The following is a 14,062-nucleotide window of genomic DNA, read 5'->3' on the forward strand; positions in this document are numbered from 1 at the left end:
ACCAAGATTGTTTTCTGATTATGTCCATATTGCAATCATTAGACAAACAAATTGTTGTGTTTTTAAAAAATGTTGTTCTTTGCCGCAGACTGCCATTGGTAACGAGCAAGGTTTGTTTCCTGTGGTGGGTGTCACGGTGGACCTTGATGACCAGGATGCTGTGTTTAGTTAATGAGCGATGGGCTACTAGTGTCCGTGGAATTGCCCCCGAACAGCAGTCAGTATTGGGGAGGGGGAGTGACAATCTTTGAAATGACAGTTGTCTACCTGAAGTGCACGGCAATCTCTGTTTCCAGCTAACTAGCACAACAACAGCAACAACTTGTATTAATATACGATGTAACTATTTGTACTGCACTTTTTGACAGGCAGATGACAAGCCCCACCCCTGTCAAGCTCCGCCCCTCTCCCAGCCCGAATCATCCCCTCCACGTGGTGCTGAGAAGCAGGACTTGAGGCTCCGACTCTCTCCCCCCCCGCCAGCGTGGGGCTGAGAGCGAGAGAGAGACTGGGGGGAGAGAGGCTGGGGGGGGAGAGAGAGAGACTTTGGGGGGGAGAGGCAGGGAGAGAGGGAGAGGCTGGGGAGAGAGAGAGAGGCTGGGAGAGAGTGAGAGACTGGGGTGAGAGAGAGACTGGGGTGAGAGAGAGAGAGACTGGGGTGAGAGAGAGAGAGACTGGGGAGAGAGAGAGAGGCTGGGGAGAGAGAGAGGCTGGGAGAGAGGGAGAGAGGTTGGGAGAGAGGCTGGGAGAGAGAATGGGGTGAGAGAGAGACTGGGGGGAGAGAGAGAGAGGCTGAGGGGAGAGAGAAAGACTGGGGGAGAGAGAGGGAGACTGGGCGAGAGGGAGACGGGGGGGAGAGAGGCTGGGGGAGAGAGAGAGTGACTGGGGTGAGAGAGAGAGGCTGGGAGAGAGAGACTGGGAGAGAGAGAGACATGGGTGGGGTTGGGGGGGGGGGGAAGACAGATCACGTTCTTCCAACCCCCTACAAGGGACATCATTGGAATGGATGATATCCAGGAAGTCATGACACTGTCACTATTCACTTCATACCCAATAAACCTGTTAACAATCCGTACACAATGCCCCATCTACGGTGGGGTACTGGAGTTGTGGGGGTCTGGGGTGGGGGGGGTGGTTGGTGAGGGGTGGAGGATGCACTTGCGCTGAGGTAAGGCACTTCGACTGGGGGAGGCATACATGGACTGGGGTAAGGCACTTCGACTGGGGGAGGCATACACAGATGGGGTAAGGCACTTTGGCTGGCCCATACTGTCTTCTGGGGAGCTCCGTCCTCTGTCGCTTCAAGAAGTCAAAGTGGATCGAGTTACAATTTGCAAAGTCAGTGAGATTTTGGGATGGGCAGTTCCAGTTACACATTCCTGTGAAACTTCAGGGTGTGATTTATCCACCAAGGGGACCAATCATAGACAAAGGGTGAAGCATGGTAGCCATTTTGGCAGTACAAATAAGCATGTCCATTAATATAGCACCTTTAACGTAGTGAAACGTCCCAAGGCGCTTCACAGAAGTATTATATGATAAAAATGTTGACAACGAATCGCATAAATTAGCACAGGCTTGGTCAAAGTGATATGTTTTAAGGAGCATCTTGAAGGACGAAACAGAGGTAGTGAGGCGGAGAGGTTTAGGCAGGGAGTTCCAGAGCTTGGGGCCTAGGTATCAGAAAGTACGACCACCAATGGTTAAACGATTATAATCAGGGATGCTCAGGGGGGTAGAATTAGAGGAGCACAGACATCTCAGGGCGGGGGATGGGGGTGGGGGCGAAGGCGTGGGCATGGAGGAGATTACAGAGATAGGGAGGGTCAAGGCCCTGGAGGGATTTGAAAATAAGGATGAGAATTTTAAAATTGAGGTGTTGCTTAACCGGAAGCCAATGTAGGTCAGTGAGCGGGACTTGGTGCTGTCGAGTTTTGGATCACAATAGGAAGATGGGAACAGGAGTTGGTCATTCAGCCCCTCGAGCCTCTTTCACCATTCAATTAGATCATGGGGGATCTGTACCTCAACTCCATTAACCCACTGTTGCTCCATATCCATGATACCCTGACTGAACAAAAATCTGTGAATCTCAGACTGAAAGCTCCAATTATCCACTGCCTTTGGAGGGAGAGGGTTGCAGATTTCCACGATCCTTTGTATGACAAAAGTGCTTCCTGATTTCATTCCTGAGCAGGTTGGGCTCTTATTTTCTAGTTGCTGCAAAAGGCGGTTCAGGACAAAACATGAGATGGTGTCATTGAGGATGGCAATTGTTATGTCTGTAATGTACTTATGAATGACTCCACGAGGCAATGTGTTGTACTCAAACTGTAGTGATCTTGGTGCTTTATTCGTAACTCCAGAGTGAGGCACAAGCATGGTGGCTCCCCTTTTATACAGCCCCTGCCACCAGGGCGGGAAACCCCGGTCTCCACCAGTCGCACCCTCTAGTGGTGTCAGCATGTAAACCTTGTTGACAGTACATCAGGTAAACAAGTCTCCATCTTATGCAACTATACAGTGACTAAACAGAGAGTATATCTATAGTCTGCATATATAACATCACTCTCCCCCAAGTCCTTTGTGCCAATTAACTTTGTACTGTGTGCTCTGTCTTAGCTCTCCCCAGACTTACGTGCCAATAGCTCTTGCACCTTGGCTGTGCTTTGGCTTAGCTCTCTCCTTGTTAACCCCCAAGTCCTTTTGCCACAACGTTGGGTAGTGGTTACCAGTTTGGATGGTTCGATGATGCAGTGGAGGTTCCAGAGGGTTCTGGGTGTGATCCATGTGTGTGTCCATGGCTACATACTTCCATTTATCCCCCCCCCCCCACCACCGTGAGATCATGCAGCTGGCCCGTTACATTAACATACAGGAACAGACATAGTGCAAGTACAAACAAAGGAAGAAAAAAAACAGTTTGAATTGTGACACCTTGGTTCAGTGACTTACATTCGTTACATTTTACAGTCGTGCGCCTGGAGTGGGTAGATTGCATTCATGGTTCAGTCATGGTCAGTACCGAGGTAGCAATACAGGTGTGCGAGGCGCTTGTTCCAGAGCAACCGGACGGGTCCTAGTCGTCTGATGGCGGCGCTGCGCCCCCTGCTAGCGGGGTGGGCTTGGTTCGTTCACCTTGCCAGGACTCAGGGCCTCTGCCGTTGCCTAGTGGTGGGCAGAGCCACAGATGTGTGTGGCCTCCCTGTCCTCCTTTGAGGGCTGCAGAATCTTCTGCCTGCTCTCTAACGGTGTTGGGAACCTGGCTGTTCCAGGTCCCGTTTGGGGAACTCATTGGTTCTGACTTTTCGCTACCAGACATGGCCGAGATAGCGACTGGGTCTGGGGACTGCGCCGTCTCCACCAGGGCAGTGGGCAACGGCGGCCGACTGCGCGTATTGGCGCCGTTTTCGTTTCCAGGTCCCTGGTGAATAGTGCCATCGGGTGCCTGCAGCGTGGGATAGACCTGAAGGCACTGATCCTGATCAGTGCCTTCATCTTCCTGAGGTCGCTGGCCTATAACTTGTGGGGCACCTGGGGCAGGGCATCAGGATTAGCGCCTTTACCCTCCCGAATTCGCTCGCTTGCTACTTTTGGGGACACTCTATTTCCGACATCTCGCAACAACATTTTGTTCACAATGTTAATCGGTTCGTTACATTGATTGCCATGCATACAATGTCACTTTAAGTTCAGTTCGTTGCAGGTCTCCTTTATGAGAACCCTGCTGGCTTTACCCCAGTCAAATCCTTTGTTAGGCACCACGTGTTGGTCCCTCAGCGTTGCGCCTCGTGGTATTGCCGCGGCCATTTTTTTTTTCAGCCACGCTGCCCCTCGCTGCAGCAGGGACGCCATCTTGCCTCTGTCTTTGAGGTCGACTGCCTTGATCCTTCTCTCCCACAATTCTGCCACAAAAGCTGCAACAGTGCCTGTGAATTCGATCTTCCTCCCCAAGAGTCCTGCCACTGGAGCTGGGAAGGTACCTTTAAGTCGTTCCGGTTGGATCATTGCCACGCAGTCATGATGGACGGTCTGTGCCTCAGGTGCTGCACTGGTCTGTTCTCTGGTGCTTGGCTGAAGCGAAGGTGAGGTTTTGCTCTGCCTCTGAGCATGGGGGACATCGATTGCTGGATTGAAGAGGTCTTCCCATTTCCACTGGATTTTCCCCATCAACCTTCTTCCGAGTAGCGTTGGACCATCACCTGCAACAATCCACAGAGATAACTTGTGCACCACGCCATTATGGATTACACTTATATCCGCACTACCAAGGACTGGGATCAACTCCTTGGTGTAGGTGCGCAACTTTTCCTGGAACCAGCTCGGGTCGTTTTTCGTTCCATAGCCTCTCAAAGGCATCCTGGCTCATCACTGACTGGCCCGCTCCCATGTCCACTTCCATGAAGACTGGAACGCTGTTTATCTCGACTTCCATCTTCACTGGAGGACAATCGGTGGTTCAGGTATACACTCCATACACTTCTTCTTGGGGCTGAGCTGCCTCTCTGGCCAAATCATCATACTCCCTGCTGGATTCAAAGTCATCTACTGACTCCTCTACCAGATGGTGAGTCGTATTTTTTTTACACATATGCTGGAGGTGGTCCTTCGTGTTATAGGCTTTGCATATGTACTCAGAAAACCGACACTGGTGAGCCCTATGGTTTCCTCCGCAACGCCAGCATGATGCTACTCGATTAGCACCCCTCGACGGACTTTGATTTCTGGAACTCTGAGCTCTGTGCTCTCTGCCCTGGGCAGAGCCACAGTCTACAGTCTTGCCTGTGAAAGGCACCATTCTGTGTACAGTACTTGCCGGGTTTGAGTCCACAGGATGAATAATTTGCTTGGTGCTGCAGGTCAAGTTCATGAATGCCTGACTGATGCTGATGGCCTTCTGCAGGTTGACTGTGGTGTCGGCAGATAATAGCTTGTGAAGGAGGCCCTTGTGGCCAATTCCTATAATGAAGATGTTTCGCAATGCTTCGTTGAGGTGCATGCCAAAATCACACGGTGCCGCTAGTCTCCTGAGGTTGGCAGCGTATTTTGAAATCTCCTGGCCCTCAGGTCTGCGGTGAGTGTAGAATCTGTGCCTGGCCGTGAGGATGCTCTCTTTTGGTTTTAGTTGGTTGCAAGTTAGTTCAGTCAGCTCATTGTATGTCTTATCCTTGGCCTTCGTGGGTGCCAGCAAATCCCTGACGAGGCGGTAGACCTCAGGTCTACAACTGGTCAGCAGTATAACCTTGCGCTTTTCCGTCGATGCGTCCGTCTCCCCTGCCAGGTCGTTTGCCACGAAATATAGCTTGAGCCTTTCCGTGAAGGCATCTATATCATCACCCTCTGCAAAGTTTTTTAGTGTGCCAAAGGTAGCCATAATTGCGTGAAAGTCCATATTCTTGTCGCCAGTTGTTATGTCTATTATGTACTTATGAATGACTCCACGAGGCAATGTGTTGTACCTTGGTCCTTTATTCGTAACTCTAGAATGAGGCAGCCGCATAGTGGCTACCCTTTCATACAGCCCCTGCCACCAGGGCAGTAAACTCAGTCTCCATCAGTTGCACCCTCTAGTGGTGCCAGCATGGTATATACACAGTGTAAACCTTATTGATAGTGTAAACGTTATTGATAGTACATCAGGTAAACAAGTCTCCATCTTATGCAACTATACAGTGACTACACAGAGAGTATAGAAACATAGAAAATAGGTGCAGGAGTAGGCCATTCGGCCCTTCGAGCCTGCACCGCCTTTCAATGAGTTCATGGCTGAACATGCAACCTCAGTACCCCATTCCTGCTTTCTTGCCATACCCCTAGTAGTAAGGACTACATCTAACTCCTTTTTGAATATATTTAGTGAATTGGCCTCAACAACTTTCTGTGGTAGAGAATTCCACAGGTTCACCACTCTCTGGGTGAAGAAGTTTCTCCTCATCTCGGTCCTAAATGGCTTACCCCTTATCCTTAGACTGTGACCCCTGGTTCTGGACTTCCCCAACATTGGGAACATTCTTCCTGCATCTAACCTGTCTAAACCCGTCAGAATTTTAAACGTTTCTATGAGATCCCCTCTCATTCTTCTGAACTCCAGTGAATACAAGTCCAGTTGATCCAATCTTTCTTGATATGTAGTCCCGCCATCCCGGGAATCAGTCTGGTGAACCTTCGCTGCACTCCCTCAATAGCAAGAATGTTCTTCCTCAAGTTAGGAGACCAAAACTGTACACAATACTCCAGGTGTGGCCTCACCAAGGCCCTGTACAACTGTAGCAACACCTCCCTGCCCCTGTACTCAAATCTCCTCGCTATGAAGGCCAACATGCCATTTGCTTTCTTAACCGCCTGCTGTACCTGCATGCCAACCTTCAATGACTGATGTACCATGACACCCAGGTCTCGTTGCACCTCACCTTTTCCTAATCTGTCACCATTCAGATAATAGTCTGTCTCTCTGTTTTTACCACCAAAGTGGATAACCTCACATTTATCCACATTATACTTCATCTGCCATGCATTTGCCCACTCACCTAACCTATCCAAGTCACTCTGCAGCCGAATAGCATCCTCCTCGCAGCTCACACTGCCACCCAACTTAGTGTCATCCGCAAATTTGGAGATACTGCATTTAATCCCCTCGTCTAAATCATTAATGTACAATGTAAACAGCTGGGGCCCCAGCACAGAACCTTGAGGTACCCCACTAGTCACTGCCTGCCATTCTGAAAAGTACCCATTTACTCCTACTCTTTGCTTCCTGTCTGACAACCAGTTCTCAATCCATGTCAGCACACTACCCCCAATCCCATGTGCTTTAACTTTGCAGATTAATCTCTCGTGTGGGACCTTGTCGAAAGCCTTCTGAAAGTCCAAATATACCACATCAACTGGTTCTCCCTTGTCCACTCTACTGGAAACATCCTCAAAAAATTCCAGAAGATTTGTCAAGCATGATTTCCCTTTCACAAATCCATGCTGACTTGGACCTATCATGTCACCTCTTTCCAAATGCGCTGCTATGACATCCTTAATAATTGATTCCATCATTTTACCCACTACTGAGGTCAGGCTGACCGGTCTATAATTCCCTGCTTTCTCTCTCCCTCCTTTTTTAAAAAGTGGGGTTACATTGGCTACCCTCCACTCGATAGGAACTGATCCAGAGTCTATGGAATGTTGGAAAATGACTGTCAGTGCATCCGCTATTTCCAAGGCCACCTCCTTAAGTACTCTGGGATGCAGTCCATCAGGCCCTGGGGATTTATCGGCCTTCAATCCCATCAATTTCCCCAACACTATTTCCCGACTAATAAGGATTTCCCTCAGTTCCTCCTTCTTACTAGACCCTCTGACCCCTTTTATATGGAAGGTTGTTTGTGTCCTCCTTAGTGAATATCTATAGTCTGCATATATAACAGCAATGGGCATAACATTGGCACTAAGATTGAACAGGTACAGGGGTGGTTACGGACTGCAGCCAGGATTGGTAATGAAACTGATACAAGGAGCTTTCAAACGCAGAATTGGTTCGAGCATGGCTCGGAATGTAACTCACTGCCCAGTGGCTACATTATGAAGTCTGGAGGTGGTCCCGATCACCTAGGTGGTCTCTCTCTATTGTTCCTGTCCAATTGCCGCACTTCCTGCCTCTGATCTGCAGGGGTCACAGGCACCATCTGCAGCTGCTCCTCGCTCTTGACCACAAGGGAAGAGGGAGGTCGTCGAGAGAAAGGACGCGTGCACCAGTCTGTGATGCATTTAGTTCAAACCTGAATCAGGGTGGGCCTGTGGTCGTATACGGTTTGAACACTGGCGATGTGCTGGGCATTAATGTGATGAGCAAACTGAAATTATTGTGCACAAAAGCAGGAAGCTGCCGAGCTGAAATAAAAACAGAAAATGCTGGAAATTTCAGCGGGTCAGGCAGCATCTGTGGAGAGAGAAACAGAGTTAACGTTTCGAGTCTGTGACCCTTTGTCAGAACTGGAAAAGTTCGAAATGTAACAGATTCTTAAGGGATGGTGAAAGGGGGAGGGGAGGAAAGAATGAAAGGGAAGGTCTGTGATAGGGTGGAAGGCAGAAGATTTGAGAGACAAAGGGATGATGGGCAAAATTGAGATGGTAATGGCACAAGTTGGGAAATAAAAGATGAGTCTAGATAGGGTGTGATTGGCAGAATCATCAGCTGACTTGGGAAACAGAAAAAAATTAAAATAAACATAATAAGCTCCTGAGTTGATCTCTTTCACTCGTCCTATGAATTACACAGAAACTGTGCTGAGTGTGTTGCTCCTGTCTCCAGCAGTAAGTGCACAAGGTCTCCTGTCTCTGCCTGTCAATGTCCACAGATTCCTGTCTCATAGGAACACAGGAATTGCTTATGGAAGAAAAGACCAGTGTCCATCTAATTCGCTTTCGAACATCCTGGTAATGGCGTGATACAAGGGTAATGGAGTTGTTGACTAATCATAGCAAGCAATCTCTATCAAAGAGGCAACAACCCTCCCTGACATGATGAAGATGATGCAACCCGATGGGCTGGAAATTAGGTTGACGGGTTTTTGAGGCGTTAATGTCAGGCGGGGGATAAATTTAGCGCAGGGAAATGGTTTGCGACAGCAGCCAAAATATTCAGCAGCTGGGCCCTGAGGGTGGAGCGGAGCGCGAAGGGAAACGTTCCACACTTACCTCAGGGCATTAGGCTGGGTGAGCAACTGAATATCCCGAGCTAAAGAGCCGGCTTCGTAGCGCCCTAAGAGAGGCCTCGCTGCAACAAAACAATCGGAACGAACAACACGAGCAACATTCCCTGTATATTACTCATTCCAACTGAAGTTAAATCGCAGAAAGAAACAAAACCGATCACACTTACCTCCTGCAGTCATTGCTTCCCTCACCGCCCCGGGACAGCTCTGCACACCAGCTTTCTCTGGCAGGATCACTACGGGGCGCTACGGGTTCAGCACAAAACAAATGTTGAAAGCGGGTCGATACCGGGAGCATTGTACACCGGCGCACTGAAATTGCCGAGCGGCGCAAATTCCAGCATCATGACTGCCAACTCTTTAGTGCCCCTGTTCCGACTATCAGAGAGGCGGTATCCCAGCAACTTTCTAAACCCTAGTGTTGGACAGCTGTAGGAATCATAGGTCCAAAATCCTCCCAACTCCAAGTTGCACCCGGTGCTGTGTGAGGTATATCTGCACTATGTATAGGCTCCACGCTGCAGTCATTGCTGTGTGAGGTATATCAGCACTGTGTATAGGCTCCACGCTGCAGTCATTGCTGTGTGAGGTATATCAGCACTGTGTATAGGCTCCAAGCTGTAATCATTGCTGTGTGAGGTATATCTGCACTATGTACAGGCTCCAAGCTGCAGTTATTGCTGTAATCGGGTATATCAGTGCTGTGTACAGGCTCCACGCTCCAGTTATTGCTGTGTGAGGTATATCTGCACTATGTACAGGCTCCAAGCTGCAGTTATTGCTGTAATCGGGTATATCAGTGCTGTGTACAGGCTCCACGCTCCAGTTATTGCTGTGTGAGGTATATCTGCACTATGTACAGGCTCCAAGCTGCAGTTATTGCTGTAATCGGGTATATCAGCACTGTGTACAGGCTCCACGCTGCAGTCATTGCTGTAATCGGGTATATCAGCGCTGTGTACAGGCTCCAAGCTGCAGTTATTGCTGTAATCGGGTATATCAGCACTGTGTACAGGCTCCACGCTGCAGTCATTGCTGTAATCGGGTATATCAGCGCTGTGTACAGGCTCCACGCTGCAGTTATTGCTGTGTGAGGTATATCAGCACTGTGTACATGTATAATAAACACAAGACATGTTATGAGGTAGTGTGGGATGGAGATGGTGCAGCAGGAGACACTGTGTTAAAGTATGGGTTGATGCATACTAATGGAGGATGAGAAGGTTTATCCTGAATTTAACCTGTGCTATTCTATTTTATGTTGCCACTGTCAGACTAAAGATGTTCGATTGCTCATATTAACAAAATCCCATGTCGTCTCTTTCAGTTCGAAGCTCTGATTTCAATGTTTTCTTCTTTTCCCAGATTCGGTCTTCCCCCAGCAAGATACCTCAGCACCCCTCTGTGGAGAGGCTATTGAAGGTCTTCATGAAGGTCTGGCATTGAGACCTCCCCTCGTGCCCTCCCCATCTCCCGCTTGGAGCTTTGGACCATGGAACTGAAGGTGTGGGTGGACGGAGTTCAGCGAGTGGTCTGCGGGGTCAATGAGAGGACCACGTGCCAGGAGGTGGTCATAGCTCTGGCTCAGGCCATGGGTAAGAACAGCTTCTTTCTGCCTGGTGATGGGTGGTATCTGGGAGCAGCGACCAATATCCCTCAAAATCCTGACTTCATCTTAGATCGGAACTGGCAGGACCTCCCTCGCCTAGAGTGCGCATAATGTGGGAGAGGAGGGGGATGGGCACCCTTCTGTATTTGGCCCATGCTGATTTGACACATGTTCAGAAATTCCTGCGGAGAATTGTGTGTGTGGGGTGGGGGGGGTGGGGGAGGTGGGGGCAGGGGCTGGTGGGGGAGGGAGATTGTGGGCTGAGTTGAACTTCTTGCCGCCCACTGCCCGTGTCTCTGACCCCTTTGGAAATCCCAGGGTCAGACTATTTCGAATCATGGAATCATACAGCACAGAAGGAGGCCATTCAGCCCATCGTGCCTGTGTCGGCTCTTTCAAAGAGCGACCCAATTAGTCCCACTCCCCTGCTCTTTCCTCATAGCCCTGAAATGTATTCCTTTACAAGTATTTATCCAATTCCCCCTTTGAAAGTTACTACTGAATCTGCTTCCATTGCCCTTTCAGGCAGTGCATTCCAGATCACAGCAACTCGCTACGTAAATAAATTTCTCCTCATCTCTTTTGACAATTACCTTAAATCTGTGTCCTTTGGTTATCGCCCCTCCTGCCAATGGAAACAGTTTCTCTCTATTTACTCTATCTAAATCCTTCATGATTTTTAAGACCGCTGTAAAATCTCCTCATCATCTCCTCTGCTCTAAGGAGAACAACCCCAGTATCTCTAGTCTCCCCACATAACTGGAGTCACTGGTACTATTCTAGTAAATCTCCTCTGCACTATCCAAGGCCTTGACATCCTTCCTACAGTGCGGTGTCCAGGATTGGACACAATCCTCCAGCTGAGGCCTAAGCAGCGTTTTTAAAAGGTTCAGCATAACTTCTGTGCTTTTGTACGCTATGGCTCTATCGATAAAACTAAGGATCCCTTACTTACCTGGGGCAGCCACCCAACATGGGTGAGGGAAGGAAGGAAGGAATTTTACTGTGGCACTTTGTAACTGTGACGGGGTGCCTCCAAAATTTAGATACTTCCCGGGTGTCGCCTTCTGCCAATTTTGCCCATGCACTAGGTGGAGCTCGATATTCCACACAGGGCAATGTCCCACGCCCCAAAGGCACCTGAAATACGGCCAACACCATATTGGGATGGCTCTGGGATTGGCTGCCTTCCAGAAACTGGCCAATTCAAAGCTGAAATGGTCCCCCTCTCCCACGGCACTGGCAATAGGGGCCTCCTTGTTCAGGGACTGTTTGAGAGGAAATGTGTTCCCTTTCTCACATCAAGAGGGGATTGGAAAATGGAGGCAAGAACATTTCAGCTAATGAATCTGATTATCCTATCCTCGTTCGCCAATGTCCTTTACGACATCACAAACACACACATTCTACAAAATGGCTCCAGTACATCATGTGACTTTTATTGTGTTTACAGCAGTAGTTGCATTACCACAGTAGTCCACTAGGTGGAGCTCAATAATACACATGGGGTTGTGTCACATGCCCCAAAGGCACCTGAAATACGGCCAACACCATATTGGATCGGGTGATTTTTCAGGCATCCCTGGAGGCTGCCTAAAACAGGCGTTAGGTTCGTTGAATACACTCATGAGTGGGCTAACACCTGCTTTAGGACCCCGTCCTGAAATTGGGTCGTGCGGCTCAGGCACTCCTGTTGTGGATGCGGCCTAACCAACAGGAGGTCATGTGGAGCCAGGAGGAGCAGAAGGCCTCACCTGAGGGCTGCTGCCGGCTGCGACCCCCGTCCCCTCACCACTCCTCCCATGCCCCTACCCCAGAACCCACCTAAGGGCCACTTGACCTGCCCAGATCGTTCCCTCCTGGGACTTACCCGAGAGCCGCTGCCAGCGAGGCAGACATCCCGAGTTGGATGGATTGAAATGGGCGACCTGCCTCTGCAGACGCGAGCAGCTCACCACCAATTATCACCATGAGGCCTGAGGCCCGATTTGGGGCAAGCCTCAGCCTCCTGGTTCAGACTCAGGATGTGTACCATCGGTTATGTGCCTGGGAAACAGGTCGCAATGAATTTCTACCCCGATGTTCTTTGTAAAGTTGCTAATATTGACGATTATAGATAGTCCCGAAGGGACAAAAGAATGTTGGCCTTGTATTTGCAGGACTAACTCGACAGGCTGACATGAATGGAAGGTAAAATTGAGGTGGGGGGAGGTATAAAACAAGCGGCCTATCTAATCCGATCAGTTTCTCTCCGGGCGGGTTAGGTTAAATGACCCCCCTAGGGCCCTGAATTCTCTTGGACTTTTTTCCCACACTTCCCGATGAAGTTCGGGCAGGGCAGCAGCAGAAAGTCCGAGGGAATTCAAGGCCGAGCACTTGCTCACTGCATTGCCATTTTAGTCAAATGCAGCCGCGCTGTGACCAGCCAAGGGGGCCACGTCTCCCTCTGTTGGAAGCAACAGGCACTGCGGCCTACTCAACAAAGTCAGAGCACCCTCTCCTGGAAGCCACTGAGAACATGGATAATTATCAGGGGTTGGGGGGAATTGCTCTGGTCACTGTAGGCTCGGAATCACCGTCAGTCATACTAGCCGAGGAAACGCTTAATGAGCTCATATGACATTCCTCTGACCGCCATTTTAACGCAGGTGTTAAAGACATTTATTTTAAATGATTCCTCATATCTGCTAAATTCATGGAGAAAGGAATGTGCCTTTGGTCTCCTGATATTGCCAAGGGCCATTTTGAGGCTATTATGTAGGCAGCGCTGTAAATCAATTCATAAAGAATGCATTCATACATAGTAACCAAAATGATTACTCCACACAGTCCATCTCTGCTCCCAATCAGAACCCCTCTGTACATCGCACTCCTCCCCACGGTATGATGCCGGAGCGGGTAACAACAACAACTTATACTTATATAGCGCCTTTAACATAGTAAAATGTCCCAAGGCGCTTCACAGGAACGTTTTAAGACAAAACAAATGAATTTGACACCGAGCCCCATAAGAAGAAGTTACGGCAGATGAGGGCCAAAGAGGTAGATTTTAAGGAGCATCTTAAAGGAGGAAAGAGAGTTAGAGAGACGGAGAGGTTTAGGGAGGGAGTTCCAGAGCTTGGTGCCCAGGCAGCTGAAGGCATGGCCACCGATGGTTAAGCGATTATAATCAGGGATGCTCGGAAGGCCAGAATTAGAGGAGCGTAGATACCTCGGGGGGTTGTGGGGCTGGAGGAGATTACAGAGATAGGCAGGGGCGAGGCCATGGAAGGATTTGAAAACAATGATGAGAATTTTGAAATCGAGGCATTGCTTATCCGGGAGCCAATGTAGGTCGAGTAAAGCCCGAAGGACATTCACCCGGAATGACCATGTCCTGTGCAAAACAACTATTGAATACTTTCGACTAAGAATAGATTGGATTTTTTTTCTCAATTAAACAAGGCTGCATCTACCTGTGTGTGTTTTTCAAGTGGAGTTAAAAGACCCCACGGCACCATGTTTAGAAGAACAGGGAGTTCTCCTCGTATCATAGCCAACATTTCTCCCTTAACCAATACCATCAAAACAGCTGACCTGGTCAATGATGTCACTTCCTGGTTGCGGGATCATGCTACGCATGATTTGGTGGCAACACTTACATGCATAACGACAGTCAAAAGTAGTCAATGCATATAAAACGCTTTGGAATGTCCTGAGAGATATAGGGCCCGAACGTGGTGCACTCACCGCCTGCTGCCGCAGAGTTTTT

The 14,062-nt window shown here is 49.2% G+C and overlaps 1 protein-coding gene across 1 annotated transcript in view; it reads left to right on the forward strand.

Annotated features, from left to right (window-relative positions):
• The first annotated feature begins 10,191 nt into the window (after positions 1–10,191).
• LOC139227996 (ras association domain-containing protein 8-like) overlaps positions 10,192–14,062 on the forward strand; it is a 51,913-nt gene continuing 48,042 nt past the window's right edge. The window contains exon 1 of the mRNA XM_070859147.1: positions 10,192–10,297. Coding sequence (XP_070715248.1) covers positions 10,195–10,297 — 103 coding nt within the window. The 5' untranslated portion in view covers positions 10,192–10,194. The remainder of the gene's footprint in view (positions 10,298–14,062) is intronic.

This window comes from Pristiophorus japonicus, chromosome 17 (assembly GCF_044704955.1).
Source record: "Pristiophorus japonicus isolate sPriJap1 chromosome 17, sPriJap1.hap1, whole genome shotgun sequence".
NCBI classification, from domain to species: domain Eukaryota; kingdom Metazoa; phylum Chordata; class Chondrichthyes; family Pristiophoridae; genus Pristiophorus; species Pristiophorus japonicus.